Source organism: Dipodomys spectabilis, unplaced genomic scaffold (genome assembly GCF_019054845.1).
Source record: "Dipodomys spectabilis isolate Male_0828 unplaced genomic scaffold, ASM1905484v1 ptg000360l, whole genome shotgun sequence".
NCBI classification, from domain to species: domain Eukaryota; kingdom Metazoa; phylum Chordata; class Mammalia; order Rodentia; family Heteromyidae; genus Dipodomys; species Dipodomys spectabilis.
Genome location: NW_024871037.1, coordinates 3,494,112 through 3,507,293, shown reverse-complemented (window position 1 = coordinate 3,507,293; position 13,182 = coordinate 3,494,112). Strand labels below are relative to the sequence as shown.

At 56.2% G+C, this 13,182-nt stretch overlaps 2 protein-coding genes across 2 annotated transcripts; one reads left to right on the top strand and one right to left on the bottom strand.

Moving 5' to 3' along the window:
- Positions 1–327: 327 nt before the first annotated feature.
- Gpr62 (G protein-coupled receptor 62) lies at positions 328–4,301 on the bottom strand. Its single transcript, XM_042665916.1, has 3 exons — positions 4,260–4,301; positions 2,823–2,933; positions 328–1,458 (listed from the first exon to the last, which is right to left on the bottom strand). The coding sequence occupies exons 1-3, from the start codon at positions 4,299–4,301 to the stop codon at positions 328–330; spliced, it is 1,284 nt and encodes a 427-aa protein (XP_042521850.1).
- A 1,755-nt stretch (positions 4,302–6,056) lies between these two features.
- Positions 6,057–13,074, top strand: Rrp9 (ribosomal RNA processing 9, U3 small nucleolar RNA binding protein). Its single transcript, XM_042666043.1, has 14 exons — positions 6,057–6,183; positions 6,411–6,499; positions 7,302–7,414; positions 7,848–7,915; positions 8,032–8,073; positions 8,679–8,805; positions 9,741–9,865; positions 9,970–10,062; positions 10,657–10,757; positions 10,863–10,997; positions 11,079–11,141; positions 11,891–12,116; positions 12,285–12,358; positions 12,907–13,074. The coding sequence occupies exons 1-14, from the start codon at positions 6,097–6,099 to the stop codon at positions 12,998–13,000; spliced, it is 1,437 nt and encodes a 478-aa protein (XP_042521977.1). The 5' UTR covers positions 6,057–6,096; the 3' UTR covers positions 13,001–13,074.
- The last annotated feature ends 108 nt before the right edge of the window (positions 13,075–13,182 follow it).

Sequence of the window (13,182 nt, the reverse complement as noted above, 5' to 3'; positions counted from 1 at the left end):
GTCATCCTGCCCCACTTTTTTGTTCTTCCTGGGCCAGGGACTGTCTGTAAGTTTCCAACAGTTAACACAGAAGGAGCCTTTAGAGGAGATGAGTAAAACAAGGCTCAGGAGAAAAAAAAAATAAAGGAGGTTTTGTGTCCAAGGCTCTCAGCTAAGGTTAGGCCCAGCACGGAGTCCTGAGAAACTTCGGGATCATACCAGCCCTACAGTCCACTTTTACTACCTGCCATAGAGCCAAAAGTTGAGGCAGGAGATTTTCAGAGGCCTGAGCAAGGGCTGGGCCTTTGGGCATCATCTTTTGTCCAGAGCAGAAGGAGCAAGAGGGTCTCAGGTGGCCTGTGGCGTGCTGCCGCCAGGGCTCTGTCCTTCTGCCAGCTGGCTGATGTGAGCTGGTGCCTGGCAAGGGGCTAGAACAGGGCCCTTGGGGGGTCTCTGGAGGCCATGTAGGAGAGTCCCGGGGTGCCAGGCTTGCGCCGCGCAGGGTCTTGGCAGGGCCTGGCGGGTGAGGCGGCGCAGTGCTAGACGCACAGGGCGTTGGAGGAGCCCGTAGAGGAACGGGTGGACGGCGAAGGCAGAATAAGCCACCCAGGTGACAGCTGTCTCGGCCTCTGCAGCCCTAGTGACGGGTGCCAGGCACGCAAAACCATAAGGCAACCAACAGGCTGCGAATTGGCCTATGGCTAGGCTGGGAGCCAGAGCTGCTTTCCCCCCGGGCAGGCGAGATCGGAGAGGTGGCAAGAAGGAGAGCCGGCTGTCCAAGGAGTCAGAGCGGAGCCGGGTACCCCCAGGCCTGGGTCCCGGAGGTCTCAGGGTGGCAGCGCGCCGAGCCACCAGGAAAATACTGCCATAGGCCCCCAGCAGCAAGAAGGCTGGCAATGCGAATGCCAGCAGTGCCCACAGTGGCCGGAAGGGTCCAAGCCCCCCAGCCAACACTGAACACCGGGCTGGTGCAGGGGGCGGGCCGGGAGGGGGTCCCAGCAAAGACAGGACACCCAGGATCCCTGCTGAGGTCCACACGGTGGTGAGCACCAGCCCGGGCCGGGGCCGGATACCTGGATGCAATGGGTGTGCAATGAATCGGTAGCGTGCCAAGGCCAGGGCGGCCACACCCAACGTGCATGCGGGGAGCAGAGCTGCAGAGAGGAAGCGCGCAGCCCGGCACCATGCAGGGCCCAGGGGCATCCGGCCCAGTCCAGACGGTGGTGCTGCCAGCAAGCCCAATGGCATGATGGAGGCAGCGGCCAGGAGATCCACCACACACAGGTGCACGAGATAGAGACCGTCTTGTAATCCCGGGGTTCGCACCACCACGATCAGCAGTGCCCCGTTGCCCAGCAGTGCCCCCACCTCCACCAGCACGGCCAGGATGAACCCCATGGAGCTCCCCTCGCTTCCCGCAGGGGTGATCCGCAGCAGCAGTACCGTGCTGTTGGCCATCAGAGCCAGCCGCTCAGCTGCCTGGTCCGAGATTGCAGAAAGCACGCACGCATACAGAAAGCCGGGCGCCGTGGCTCGCGCCTGTAATCCTAGCTACTCAGCAGACTTGAGATCTGAGGATCACGGTTCCAAGCGCAACACTGGGGCAGAAAAGTCCAGCAGACGCTTATCTCAGATGAACCACCAAAAAAAAAAAAAAAAGTCCAAAAAGTGGTAGAACAACCAGCCTGGAACAAAACCCAAGGACAGTGCCCAGGCCCCAAGTTCAAGTCCCAAGACTGGCACCAAAGAAAAAAAAGAGAGAGAAAAGGAAATTTCCATCACCTGTCCCTTTGCTCTTCTAGCTCTTCCTCACCTCATCGGCTGTCTGGGAAGGTGGCTTCCATATTTCCAGGCTGTCATCTCTTTTTGTTTTTTGGAGGTGGGGGGGAGTGGGGAAGAGCGGGGAGGGGGCCCGTGGAGGCCCAGATGGAAAAATACAAGGCTCAATCTGCTGAGTGCCTCTTCCCCTTGCCCCAGCCCAGCTCTAAGAGCTCAGCGTCTGTGGAGATGGTACTGGCTGTCACTCTGATGGTGGCCTTTGGAGACACAGAGAGCGGGGAGGGAGGGAGGAAGGGAGGGAGCAGGACGGCCTACCACCAAGCCCACGGGTCCTAGGCAGCTGGCAGCTGGAGACTCTGCCTTGGGAAAGGGCCTAGCAGGCATGGAGCTGGGTTCTGCAGGGTGATCCTCACTTACAGGCCTCAGAATTCTGTTTCCGGCCATTAGTTCTACTGCCTGAGGGTGGAGGTAACTCCCTAAGGTCGCTTACCTTCCGAGTCTCCAGTTGCATCTTTTCAGATTCTTTCCCTGTGTTCAGTTCTTCTTGCTAGACCTCTCTGCAGTACCCTTTCTGCTTGGCTGTTGAACAGTACATAATCCTGCACATATTGTAATCCGTTGAGGGGGGCTGTGATCCCCTTCGTCGGCCTTCTCTGAGCTTCCCTCCTGAAGCTTCCATCTTCTTCCTTGTCCATAGGACGTCCAGCCATAGTTTGCTGTTCATCTCACCCGTGAAACCATGTTCCAGGGTCTGTGCATATTCTGTGTTCCCTCTGCCCAGATACCCTTCCCTTACATCTGCCCTAGGCTCCGTGTGTGTGTGTGTATTCACGTGTGTCAGTCCTGGGGCTTGAACTCAAGGCCTAAGAGCTCTCCCTTATCTTTTTAGTTTCCAGGCTAGGGCTCTACCACTTGAGCCACAGCTCTACTTCCCTGACTATTTTTTTTTGTTTTGGCTCCTTGAAGATGAAGAGTCTCATAGACTTTCCCACTGGAGCTGGCTGTGAACTATAATCTTCACCTCTCAGCCTCCTGAGTAGCTGGGAATTACAGGCATGAGCTACCAGCTCTGGACCAGTCACCCACCCCAGGTCTTCCATCTTGGCCTGGAATCTGGGTGGTGTCTTCACCAGCAGAATGTCCTTGGCCTGCGGAATCTCCAGGGAGTTGATGGGCTGAGGTCAGGTTTGGCCAAAGTGGGATGACCGTGTAGAAATGGGAGGAGAGCTTGTCCAGGCCTTGGTTGCGGGGAGGGAGGCTTTTCAAAGGGCATCTAAGGCCTCAAGCCCTTTGTGATCTGCTGCCTGCTCAGTTTTCCCAAGGACATCTTCTTCATGTCTAGATGGATGAAGAAATTGGGCTTTAGATCTAGCACCCCATTATCCTGGTGTGGGGGGGAGGGTAGGGGAGAGGGTGCTACTACTTGAACTAGCTGCTCCTCCTCCTCCTCCTCCTCTTCTTCTTCTTCCTCTTCCTCCTTCTCCTCCTCCTCCTCCTCCTTCTTCTGGCGTGGGGCTTGAACTCAGGGCCTGGGCTCTGTCCCTCAGCTCTTCAGCTCAATGCTAGCACTCTACCACTTGAGCCACAGCGCCACTTCCGGTTCTCTGAGTGGTTTGGAGCTAAGAGTCTCATGGCCTTTCCTGCCCAGGGCTGGCTTTGAACTATGAACCTCAGATCTCAGCCTCCTGAGTAGCTAGGATGAAAGGCGTGAGCCACCACGCCCAGCTGGAATTTAGGATTGTGGCATCTGCTGTTGGATTGGTTCAAGGTACCATCATGGTCCTCGTGTAACTGTACAGAAGCGAGGTGAGTCAGGAAGAAGGCTGAGGATCTTCACTGTCAAGGACGTGGCTAAGATCTAGCAGGAGGGTCGGAGAGCAGGGATTCTGGAAGAACAGAATTCTGCCCTGGGTTGGGGGGGTGCTAATTTGAGGAGTCTCATGTGGTGGTGAGCCTTTGGGGGTAGAAAGGGGGTAGCAGGAAGTCAGGCCCCTCCCTCCAGTGGAGAAAGTCTGCCTGGACCAAGCCCAACCCATCTGCATCTGATGAGATGAGATGGTTTTTGTTTTGTTTTTTTGGTGCCAGTACTGGGGCTTGAACTCAGGGCCCGGGCACTTGGTGGTTTGTTTTTTTTTTCTGCTCAAGGCTGGCTGGTGCTCTACCACTTGAGCCACACCTCTACTTCTGCTTTTTTTTTTATGGTTCTCTGGAGATAAGAGTCCCACAGAATTTTCCTTCCCCAATCTGGCTTTTTGCAGTGTGATCCTCAGATCTCAGCCCCCTGAGTAGCTGGGATTACAGGCATTGATGCATGGCTAGACCCCCATCTCTGTGGCAGGTCTGTGGAGTTTACTTGGAGATCCTGAGCTCCCCTGACTAGAGCTAGGCTCCTAAGGTGTGTGTGTGTGTGTGTGTGTGTGTGTGTGTGTGTGTGTGTGTGTGGTGTGTGTGTGTGGTGGGGGTGGGGGGGAGGCTTGGGCATAAATAGGGCTGTAGCTCACCTGGGTGTTAGGGTTTTGGTTGAATGGATAGAGGGAGTCCATGTGGATTGCACAGTTCTTGGCAGGTGCAGTCCGAAGGCCCTCGACAGTGGAGCAGAAATTGTCCTCCTCCCCTCCTCCCCCCCCCCATTGCCGCCTCTTCCTCCTCCTCCTCCTCCTCCTCCTCCCCCCCTCCTCTTCTTCTTCTCCTCCTCCACCTCCTTCTCCTCCTCCTCCTTCTTCTCTTCTTCTTCTTCTTCTTCTTCTTCTTCTTCTTCTTCTTCTTCTTCTTCTTCTTCTTCTTCTTCTTCTTCTGCTGCTGCTGCTGCTGCTGCTGCTGCTGCTGCTGCTGCTGCTGCTGCTGCACCATGGACTTCTGTTTTGGAGCCATGGCTTTCCCTTAGATTGAGGGTGATGAGGGGGTGGGGGAGAGGGGCCTCTTCATGAAGCTACCACCAACTTGATCCGCCCCAGCCTTGCCCTTTTTCAGGGGGGGAGGGTGACAGGTGTGTGTATGGAGAAGAGTTCCCTCTACTTCCTGCTACCCAGATCCACCCCTTTTCCAGCTCTGTGTGCCCCAGATCTACTCCTTTCTCCAAGTCAGAAGCATCAGGTCTTCCCATTCAATCAAGAAAAAAGAGGCTGTCTCCCTTCTCCTCCTCCAGATTTCCAGGGTGCCCTGGAGTGGGAGGAAAAGTGAAAGGAGAATCTCCCCTAGGCATCTCCTCCTCCCTGTTCCAGCCAGACACTCCCTCCTTTGTCAGGAAAGCTTGGGGACCTGGCTTGGTTGCTGGGCTGAGTCATGCCAGCCATGGGGGGAGGAGGGGGAAGAGATAGGCAGTACTTCTGGGTCAGATCGCTTTTTCCTAACCTACTTAAGAGATCTGGGTGCCGGGCAAGGTTCCAGTGTGTTGGCTTGGTCCTGCAGAATGGCTATGGACAATCTCACAGGACAACTCCCTGGGGGAGGGAGAGAGAGAGAGAGAGAGAGAGAGAGAGAGAGAGAGAGAGAGAGAGAGAGAGTGCTCCTCTCAAAGGGTCTGAAATCCTTCTCTTGCAACTTCCCACCCAACTTTTTGAGGCTGGGCTCAAAGAGGGAGTTCCCCAGAATGGGGAGGAGAAGGACCACGAGAAGGAGGAGGAGCAGGAGGAGGAGGAGAGGAAGAGCTAGAGAGGGATAATGACCAGGGTGCAGAATTACAGCTATTTGGCCACTAGTGGGGTGAGTCAAGAGGCCCAGGCAGCCAGGCCCAAGTTGGTGGCCTGGTCCACAGATGAAGGGACACACAGTGGACATCTCCAAGGCCCAGGGCCCCTCCTGATGTTGCTGGTCAGTCAATCATCTGCCCAATGACCTTGGCCTTCAGGGAGGGCTTCTGGGTCTGCCTCATTCCCAAGGGCTGCCTGGATCTCCATCCCCCCCGATCCCCCGGCCCCCCCATCCCGTCCCCCTCTTTTCCCTGGTCCCCGCCCTACAACACTTGGAAACTTGGAAACCCGCATCTCTGCGGCCTCCCAGCGGCCGCAGGGCGCAAGCACAGGAGAAGAGAGTCTGGATCCATGCTGCCAAGTCAGGCAGACGCACGACGCACGCGCCTCGGGCTCCAGCCGGAAGCGCTTGGGGAGAGGCTTTCCAGGGAGCCTATCAGAACGCCGGTGGGCGTGGCCTCACGCGTCTCTCCTATGAGAGCTCGGGGGTGTGGCCGAATCGGTTGGAAGACCCAATGGAGACGAAGGAGGCGGGACCCGATGGAGCGTGGGAGCCAATGAGGGCGCGGGGTCTCGCCGTGCGGCCGGAGGCGCAGCGGCCGCGTGAGTGCTCTGGCAGTGGCGGCGGCGCGCTGAGGCTGGGCGCATCATGTCTGCGGCTGCTGCAGCTCGGAAGCGGGGAAGGGCGGGCTCGGGGGTGGGGGCCGCTGCGGGGGCCGGCAAACGGCGGAGAAAGGTGAGCATCCGGGGCTCTTCCAGGGCTGGTGTGGATCGCGTTTCCCGGGGCAGGCTGCTGGCCTTGGGGTCGGGGCCTCCTCCTGTTGCCCTCACTTGGCCCCGGGCCCGATCTTGGAACTGTGATCTTGGGGATCACAGTCATGAGCAGCCACGGCTTTTTTTTGGGGGGGGGGTCCTGGGTCGATTCCGGGGTGGCCCACGACAGGGACGCCTGTAATTTCCCAGGCCGAGTCTGCTGGGGACAGGGGCAAAGCCAAGGCCAAGGGTGGCGGCAGGATGAATGAAGAGATCTCCAGCGACTCCGAGACCGAGAGGTGAGCTGCTGCTGTTTGTCACCTAGGGCCAGGGGAAACTGAGGCCCAGGATGGTGAAATGGTGAGGCCGGACAGAGCTGGGCAGAGTGTGGGATTCTCTCTGGCCTTTATAGTGTCCAGAGTGTGGCTCTTGTTATTTTTTAAATCTCCCCTCCTTACACATACATCCAGTCCCGGGACTTGAACTCAGGACCTGGGGGCACAGTCCCTGAGCTTCTTTGGCTCAGGGCTGGCACTCCATGGCTTGAGCCCCAGAGCCACTTCTGGCTTTTTCTGTGTATGTGGTACTACGCAAGCACTCTACCACTAAGCCACCTTCGCAACCCCCCTTTGTTGTTTTCCTGAAGTGGCACAATTCCTAGGTTTTTGTGTGTGTGTGTGTGTGTGTCTTTTTTTTTTAGACAGGGTCTTGTTCTGTAGCCTAGGCTGCCTTTACATTCATGATCTTCCTGTCTTAGCTTCCCCCAGGCTGGGATGATAGGTAGCAACCACCATGTCTAGCGATTCTTGGGTTGTTGAGACAGGGTCTCAGCTGTGTTATCCTGAATGGCCTGGAGACCTGGATGAAGTCATCTTCCCACATCAGCTTCCTAAATAGGTGAAAATATGGGAAAGTGACATTGTCCATTGCATCCTTTCTGCCCTTTCCCATGCCAGGCACTGGCTTTACTATTGGCAACAGAGATGAACAGGCACATTAAGAGGAAATGTGTTGCCGGGCTCCCGGTAACTCCCACCTGTAATCCTAGTAGTGAGAATTACTGGATGAGCCCCTAAACTCCCCCTCCCTCCCTGCCTAAAGCCTGACTCCGAAGAGGACAGAGGAGGAGGAGGAGGAGGAGGAGCTGGAAGAGACCGCACAGGAGAAGAAGCTGCGCTTGGCCAAACTCTACCTTGAACAGCTCAGGCAGCAAGGTGAGTCCGAAGAACTGGATCCTGGTTTGAAACCTGCCCATTCCATAAAGAGACTCTTTATTTGCCATTAAACCAGCAAAAGGCTCAAGTTCAGGTAGTGCTAGACTTGAACAAAAAGGCTAAAGGAAGCTGGAGGCTGGTGGCTCAGACCTGTCATCCTAGCTACTCAGGAGGCTGAGATCTGAGAATGGAGGTTCCAAGTCTGTGAGCCTCTTTTATCTCCAAAAAAAAAGCTAAGGGACAGTGCCTACACCCTGAGTTCAAGCCCTAGTTAAAAAAATCCTTCCCCTTTGCCACAGCAGCCTGAACTTCCTGCATGCCACCGCTATGTATTTGAGACCCAGCCTGGGGTGGGATTAAGAAAGGCAAGGGACAGCCCCCCCCCCCCACCCCCCCAGCCTTGGATTACATAGACTGGTGTGTATCTGCACAGAGGAGGAGAAGGCTGAGGCCCGGGAGTTTGAGGAGGACCAGGTGGCCGGGCGTCTGAAGGAGGATGTGGTAAGTGTTAGGGCGGGGGGGGGGGGGGGGGGGGGGGGGGGGGGAGGGAGGATAGGTTGGGAGAGGGGCTTGGTCCCGCTCTCCTGGACCTCAACTCCTCGTCTCTCTCCATGTAGCTTGAACAGAGAGGAAGACTGCAGAAGTGCGTGGCACGGGAGGTAAGAGGGGGAAGAGCTTGGTAGGGGACACTGGGCTATGGGGGTCTTTGCTCTGCTACACAGCAAACGCATGAGCAGATATGGTGGAGTTAAAGGTCATTTTTTTATGTGTGTGTTCTTGCACGTGGGGAGAGGGAATGTGGCTAGCATTAGGACTTGAACTCAGGGCTAGGGCCCTATCCCTTATTCACTCAAGGCTGGTGCTCTACCACTTGAGCCACACCTTTACTTCTGGCTTTTTGAGGGTTTCCTTGAAGATAAGTCTCACGGACTTCCCTGGCCTAGGCTGGCTTCAAATCTGGATCCTCAGATCTCAGCCTCCTGAGTAGCTAGGATGACAGGCGTGAGCCACCAGCTCCTAACAGGGTTTAAGGGCCATATGCAGTAGCTCCCCCCCCCCCCCTTTTTTTTTTTTAACCAGTCCTGGGGCTTGAACTCAGGGCCTAGGTTAGCACTCTACTACTTGAGCTACAGCATCACTTCCAGCTTTTTCTGTGTTATGTGGCACTGAGGAATCGAACCCAGAGCTCCATGCATGCTAGGCAAGCACTCTACCACTGAGCCACCTTCCCAGCCCAAGCCACCCATCCTTTATACCTATCCAGATCCAGACCCCAGACCCTGCTGCCATTCGAGTGCTACGAGGCCACCAGCTCTCCATTACGTGTTTGGTTGTCACCCCTGATGACTCGGCCATCTTCTCTGCTGCCAAAGACTGCACCATCATTAAGTGTGAGTGACGGCTTGGGTGGGGTATTTGGAGGGGGGGGGGTTGGTCTGAGGAGAAGGGGCCTCGTCTTGACACACTGAACTGTGATAAGGGAAGCATGTAGAGGTAGATTTGCTACCAAAAGAGCCGTGGTGGCTCACGCCTGTCACCCTAGCTACTCAGGAGGCTGAGATGTGAGGATCATGGTTCAAAGCCAGCCAGGGCAGAAAAGGCCCCACAAGACTCTTATTTCCAATGATTCACCAGAAAACCAGAAATGGCACTGTGGCTCAAAGTGGTAGAGCGCTCTCCTTGAGCTGAAGAGCTCAGGAACAGCACCCAGGCCCCATGTTCAAGTCCTGCCCAGGCTGGCTTCTAACCTTGATCCTCAGATTTCAGCCTCCTGAGTAACTAGAATGATAAGAGCAGCTTCATTTTCTTTTTAACTTTTCCCTTTTGTTTTCCTTCCCCTTTTTTCCCTTCTCTCCTCAAGAGTGGAGAGTGTGTTCTACCACTTGAGCCAAAGCGCTACTTATGGGTTTTCTGGTGGTTCATTGGAGATCAGAGTCTCATGAACTTTCCTGCCTGGGCTGGCTTTGAACCGTGATCTTCAGATCTCAGTCTCCTGAGTAGCTAGGATGACAGGCATGAGCCACTGGCGCCCTATTCCTAAGCTTTCTATTTGCTCAAGGCTAGCACTTTACCACTTGAGCCACAGCGCCACTTGCAGCTTTTTCTGTTTTAAGTGGCGCTGAGGTAATCGAACCCAGGGCTTCAGGCATGCTAGGCAAGCACTCTACCACTGAGCCACCTTCCCAGCCCAGTGTAGAGCATTTTCCATAATCCAGTTTCTACATTTATCCCTTGATAAAGGGGTAGAGCTTTTCCCACAATCCCTTCTTGCTCTCCCAGATTTCCCATCTCTCTCTCTCTCTCTGTCTCTCCTCTGGGTTGCTAGGGAGCGTGGAGAGTGGACGGAAGTTGCACGTGATACCTCGAGCCAAGAAGGCTACGGAAGGACAGCCAACTGGGCACAGCACCCATGTCCTGTGTATGGCCATCTCCTCCGATGGCAAGTACCTGGTAAGGCTGAGTTGGCACTGGGCGTGTGTGTGTGGGGGGGCAGGGGGCCCGGGTGGGGACGGGGGTGCTATGTACCTGTGGCCATTTTGTCCTGATCCCCACAGGCTTCTGGTGACCGCAGCAAACTCATCCTCATTTGGGAGGCCCAGAGCTGTCGCCACCTGTATACCTTCACAGGGCATCGGGACGCTGTGTCGGTGAGGATCTGGGCCTTGCTTGGAGGGTGTTTAGTGGGGACAGTCTTCAGTTCCCATTCTCTGAGGGTTTTAGTAACTTGTTGTTGTTCTTGTTGGTCGTGGGTTCTTGAACTCTGGGCCTGGGCGCTGTCCCTCAGCTCTTCAGCTCAGGGAGAGCGCTCTACCACTTGAGCCACAGCGCCACGTCTGGTTTTCTGAGTGGTTCATTGGAGATCAGAGTCTCATGGACTTTCCTGCCCGGGCTGGCTTTGAACCGCGATCCTCAGATCTCGGCCTCCTGAGTAGCTAGGATGACAGGCGTGAGCCACTGGTGCCTGGCTTAGGCTGGCTTTGAACCGCGATCCTCAGATCTTGGCCTCCTGAGTAGCTAGGATGACAGGCGTGAGCCACTGGTGCCTGGCTTAGGCTGGCTTTGAACCGCGATCCTCAGATCTCGGCCTCCTGAGTAGCTAGGATGACAGGCGTGAGCCACTGGTGCCTGGCTTAGGCTGGCTTTGAACCGCGATCCTCAGATCTTGGCCTCCTGAGTAGCTAGGATGACAGGCGTGAACCACACTGGCCCCTTCTGTCATTCCTCTCTCCCCACTCCCCCAGGGTCTGGCGTTCCGCAGGGGCACCCACCAGCTCTACAGCACGTCCCACGACCGCTCGGTGAAGGTGTGGAACGTGGCCGAGAACTCCTACGTGGAGACGCTGTGCGTGCAGGGCCGGGGGGAAGGAGGGGGGCAGAGGGAGCGTGGCTGGGCGGGCCTGGGTCTCAGCGGCATGACCTCTCCTCCTCTGCCTTCCCTGCTCCCCAGCTTCGGGCACCAGGACGCCGTGGCCGCACTGGACGCCTTGAGCCGGGAATGCTGCGTGACCGCCGGGGGCCGGGATGGGACCGTGCGCGTGTGGAAGATCCCCGAAGAGTCGCAACTCGTCTTTTATGGCCACCAGTAAGGTGGCCTGCCGCACCAGATGGGTTCTTGGGGGTGCAGGGCTGGGCCACGCCCCCCTCAACGGCCTCTCTTCCCCAGGGGCTCCATCGATTGTGTCCACCTGATCAACGAGGAGCATATGGTGTCGGGCGCTGATGATGGGTAAGGGCTGGCTTTTGGGTAGGGCGCCGGCGGCTCACGACTGTCATCCTAGCGACTGACTCAGGAGGCTGAGATCGGAGGATCGCAGTTCGAAGCCAGTCAGGGCAAAAAAAAAAAAAAACACAACAAAACACAGGGCTGGGAAAGGTGGCTTAGTGGTAGAGTGTTTGCCTAGCAAGCATGGAGCCCTGGGTTCGATTCCTCAGTCTCACATACATAGAAAAAGCTGGACGTGGTGCTGTGGCTCAAGTGGTAGAGCACTACTGGTCTTGAGCAAAAAGAAGCTCAGGAGACAGTGCCCAGGCCCTGAGTTCAAGCCCCAGGACTGGTCAAAAAAAAAAAAGCTAGAACTGGGCACTGGTGGCTCACGCCTGTCATCCTAGCTACTCAGGAGGCTGAGATCTGAGGATCGTGGTTCAAAGCCAGCCCAGGCAGGAAAGTCTGTGAGACTCTGATCTCCAGTAAACCACAAGAAAAGAAGTGGCGCTGTGGCTCAAGTGGTAGAGCGCTTGCTTTGAGCTGAAGAGCTCAGGGACAGCGCCCAGGCCCAGAGTTCAAGCCCTACAACCGACAAAAACAAAACACAACCAAACTGGCTCTTGGATGTCTGACCACTTGGGTTAGTCCTGAACTTGCTTTGTGTCATTTCCCCACTGTGGGAGCAGGGGTTGTTTGATCCCTCTCGATCTGTGTCTTTCTTTCTGTCCTGTCCCTCCTCCGCCACCCACTGATCGCCCTCCCACCCCCAGCTCTGTGGCCCTGTGGGGTCTCTCCAAGAAGCGGCCGCTCGCCCTGCAGCGGGAAGCTCACGGGCTGCGGGGTGAGCCTGGGCTGGAGCAGCCCTACTGGGTGTCTTCAGTGACTGCGCTGCTCAACACAGACCTCGTAGCTACAGGCTCCCATGACTCCCGTGTACGTCTTTGGCAATGCGGGGAAGGCTTCCGGCGATTGGACCACGTGTGTGACATCCCGTTGGTGAGTGGTCTTTGATCTGACCTCTTGGCACCCCCCCTCCCCCACCCTGGGAGCCCTGATAGGGATTTTGGACCCCCAAGACCTTGGACGGTGGGCGATGTTGGGGGACACTGGTGGATTGGGGTGTTGGGGTATCTCACCCCATCCTTTTTTATTTTTCCCCCATAGGTGGGCTTTATCAACAGCCTCAAGTTTTCCAGCACTGGGGACTTTTTGGTGGCCGGCGTGGGCCAGGAACACAGGTTTGTGATTTTTCCCTTCTTCCTTCTCTGCCCCCAACCCTGGGTCGGGGGGGTCAGGCTGGGCAGCCCGTGGAATAGGAAGAGAAGAGATCGTTGGCATTGGGTAGGAGTTGGGACAATCCTGGGGCTTGAACTCAGGGCCTGGGCACTGTCCCTGAGCTGCTTTTTGCTCAAGGCTAGCGCTCTACCGCTTGAGCCACAGCGTCACTTTTGGCTCTTTGGTTATTTATTGGGATAAGAGTCTCCCAAACCGGGCTGGGAAGGTATGGTAAGGGTGTTCACCCAGCATGCATGAAGCCCTGGGTTTGACTCCTCAGTTCCACATAACACAGAAAAAAAGCCGGAAGTGGTGCTGTGGCTCAAGTGGTAGAGGGCCCTGAGTTCAAGCCCTAGGACTGGCAAAAAAAAAAAAAAAAAAAAAAATAGACAGAAACTTTTCCTGCCCAGGCTGGCCTCAAACCATGATCCTCAGATCTCAGCCTCCCAAGTAGCTAGGATGACAGGCCTGAGCTGCTGCCGCCCGGCTTACCTATCCCTTTCTCCTGCAGGCTTGGCCGATGGTGGCGACTCAAAGAAGCCCGGAACTCGGTGTGCATCATCCCCCTCCGCAGGACCTCTGTGCCCCCAGCCGCCGGCTCCTGACACCCTGCACCTCCTTATTTAAGTCCTGCCCAGGCCCTGCCCCTACTGTTTGTATTAAAAGCCTCCCATTTTGAGGCCTTGTCTCTTGAAGCTTCTGGAAGGGAGAGGTAGCAGGTGAATTGCGTTGGGGAAAGGCAGAGCTCTAATAGATTTTCAGCCCTCTGCTAGCCTCCGGGCCTTTA

What these genes read in the sequence shown, in the direction of transcription:
- Rrp9 (XM_042666043.1), top strand. Translation starts at nt 6,097, where the DNA reads ATGTCTGCGGCTGCTGCAGCTCGGAAGCGGGGAAGGGCGGGCTCGGGG. An exon ending in CCTCCGATGGCAAGTACCTG is followed by an intron (nt 9,866 to 9,969) that starts GTAAGGCTGAGT and finishes TGATCCCCACAG; the next exon opens with GCTTCTGGTGACCGCAGCAA. An exon ending in GTGTCGGGCGCTGATGATGG is followed by an intron (nt 11,142 to 11,890) that starts GTAAGGGCTGGC and finishes TCCCACCCCCAG; the next exon opens with CTCTGTGGCCCTGTGGGGTC.
- Gpr62 (XM_042665916.1), bottom strand. Translation starts at nt 4,301, where the DNA reads ATGGACTCCCTCTATCCATTCAACCAAAACCCTAACACCCAG. An exon ending in ACCAAAACCCTAACACCCAG is followed by an intron (nt 2,934 to 4,259) that starts GTGAGCTACAGC and finishes ACCTGACCTCAG; the next exon opens with CCCATCAACTCCCTGGAGAT. An exon ending in GGGTGACTGGTCCAGAGCTG is followed by an intron (nt 1,459 to 2,822) that starts GTAGCTCATGCC and finishes ATCTCGGACCAG; the next exon opens with GCAGCTGAGCGGCTGGCTCT.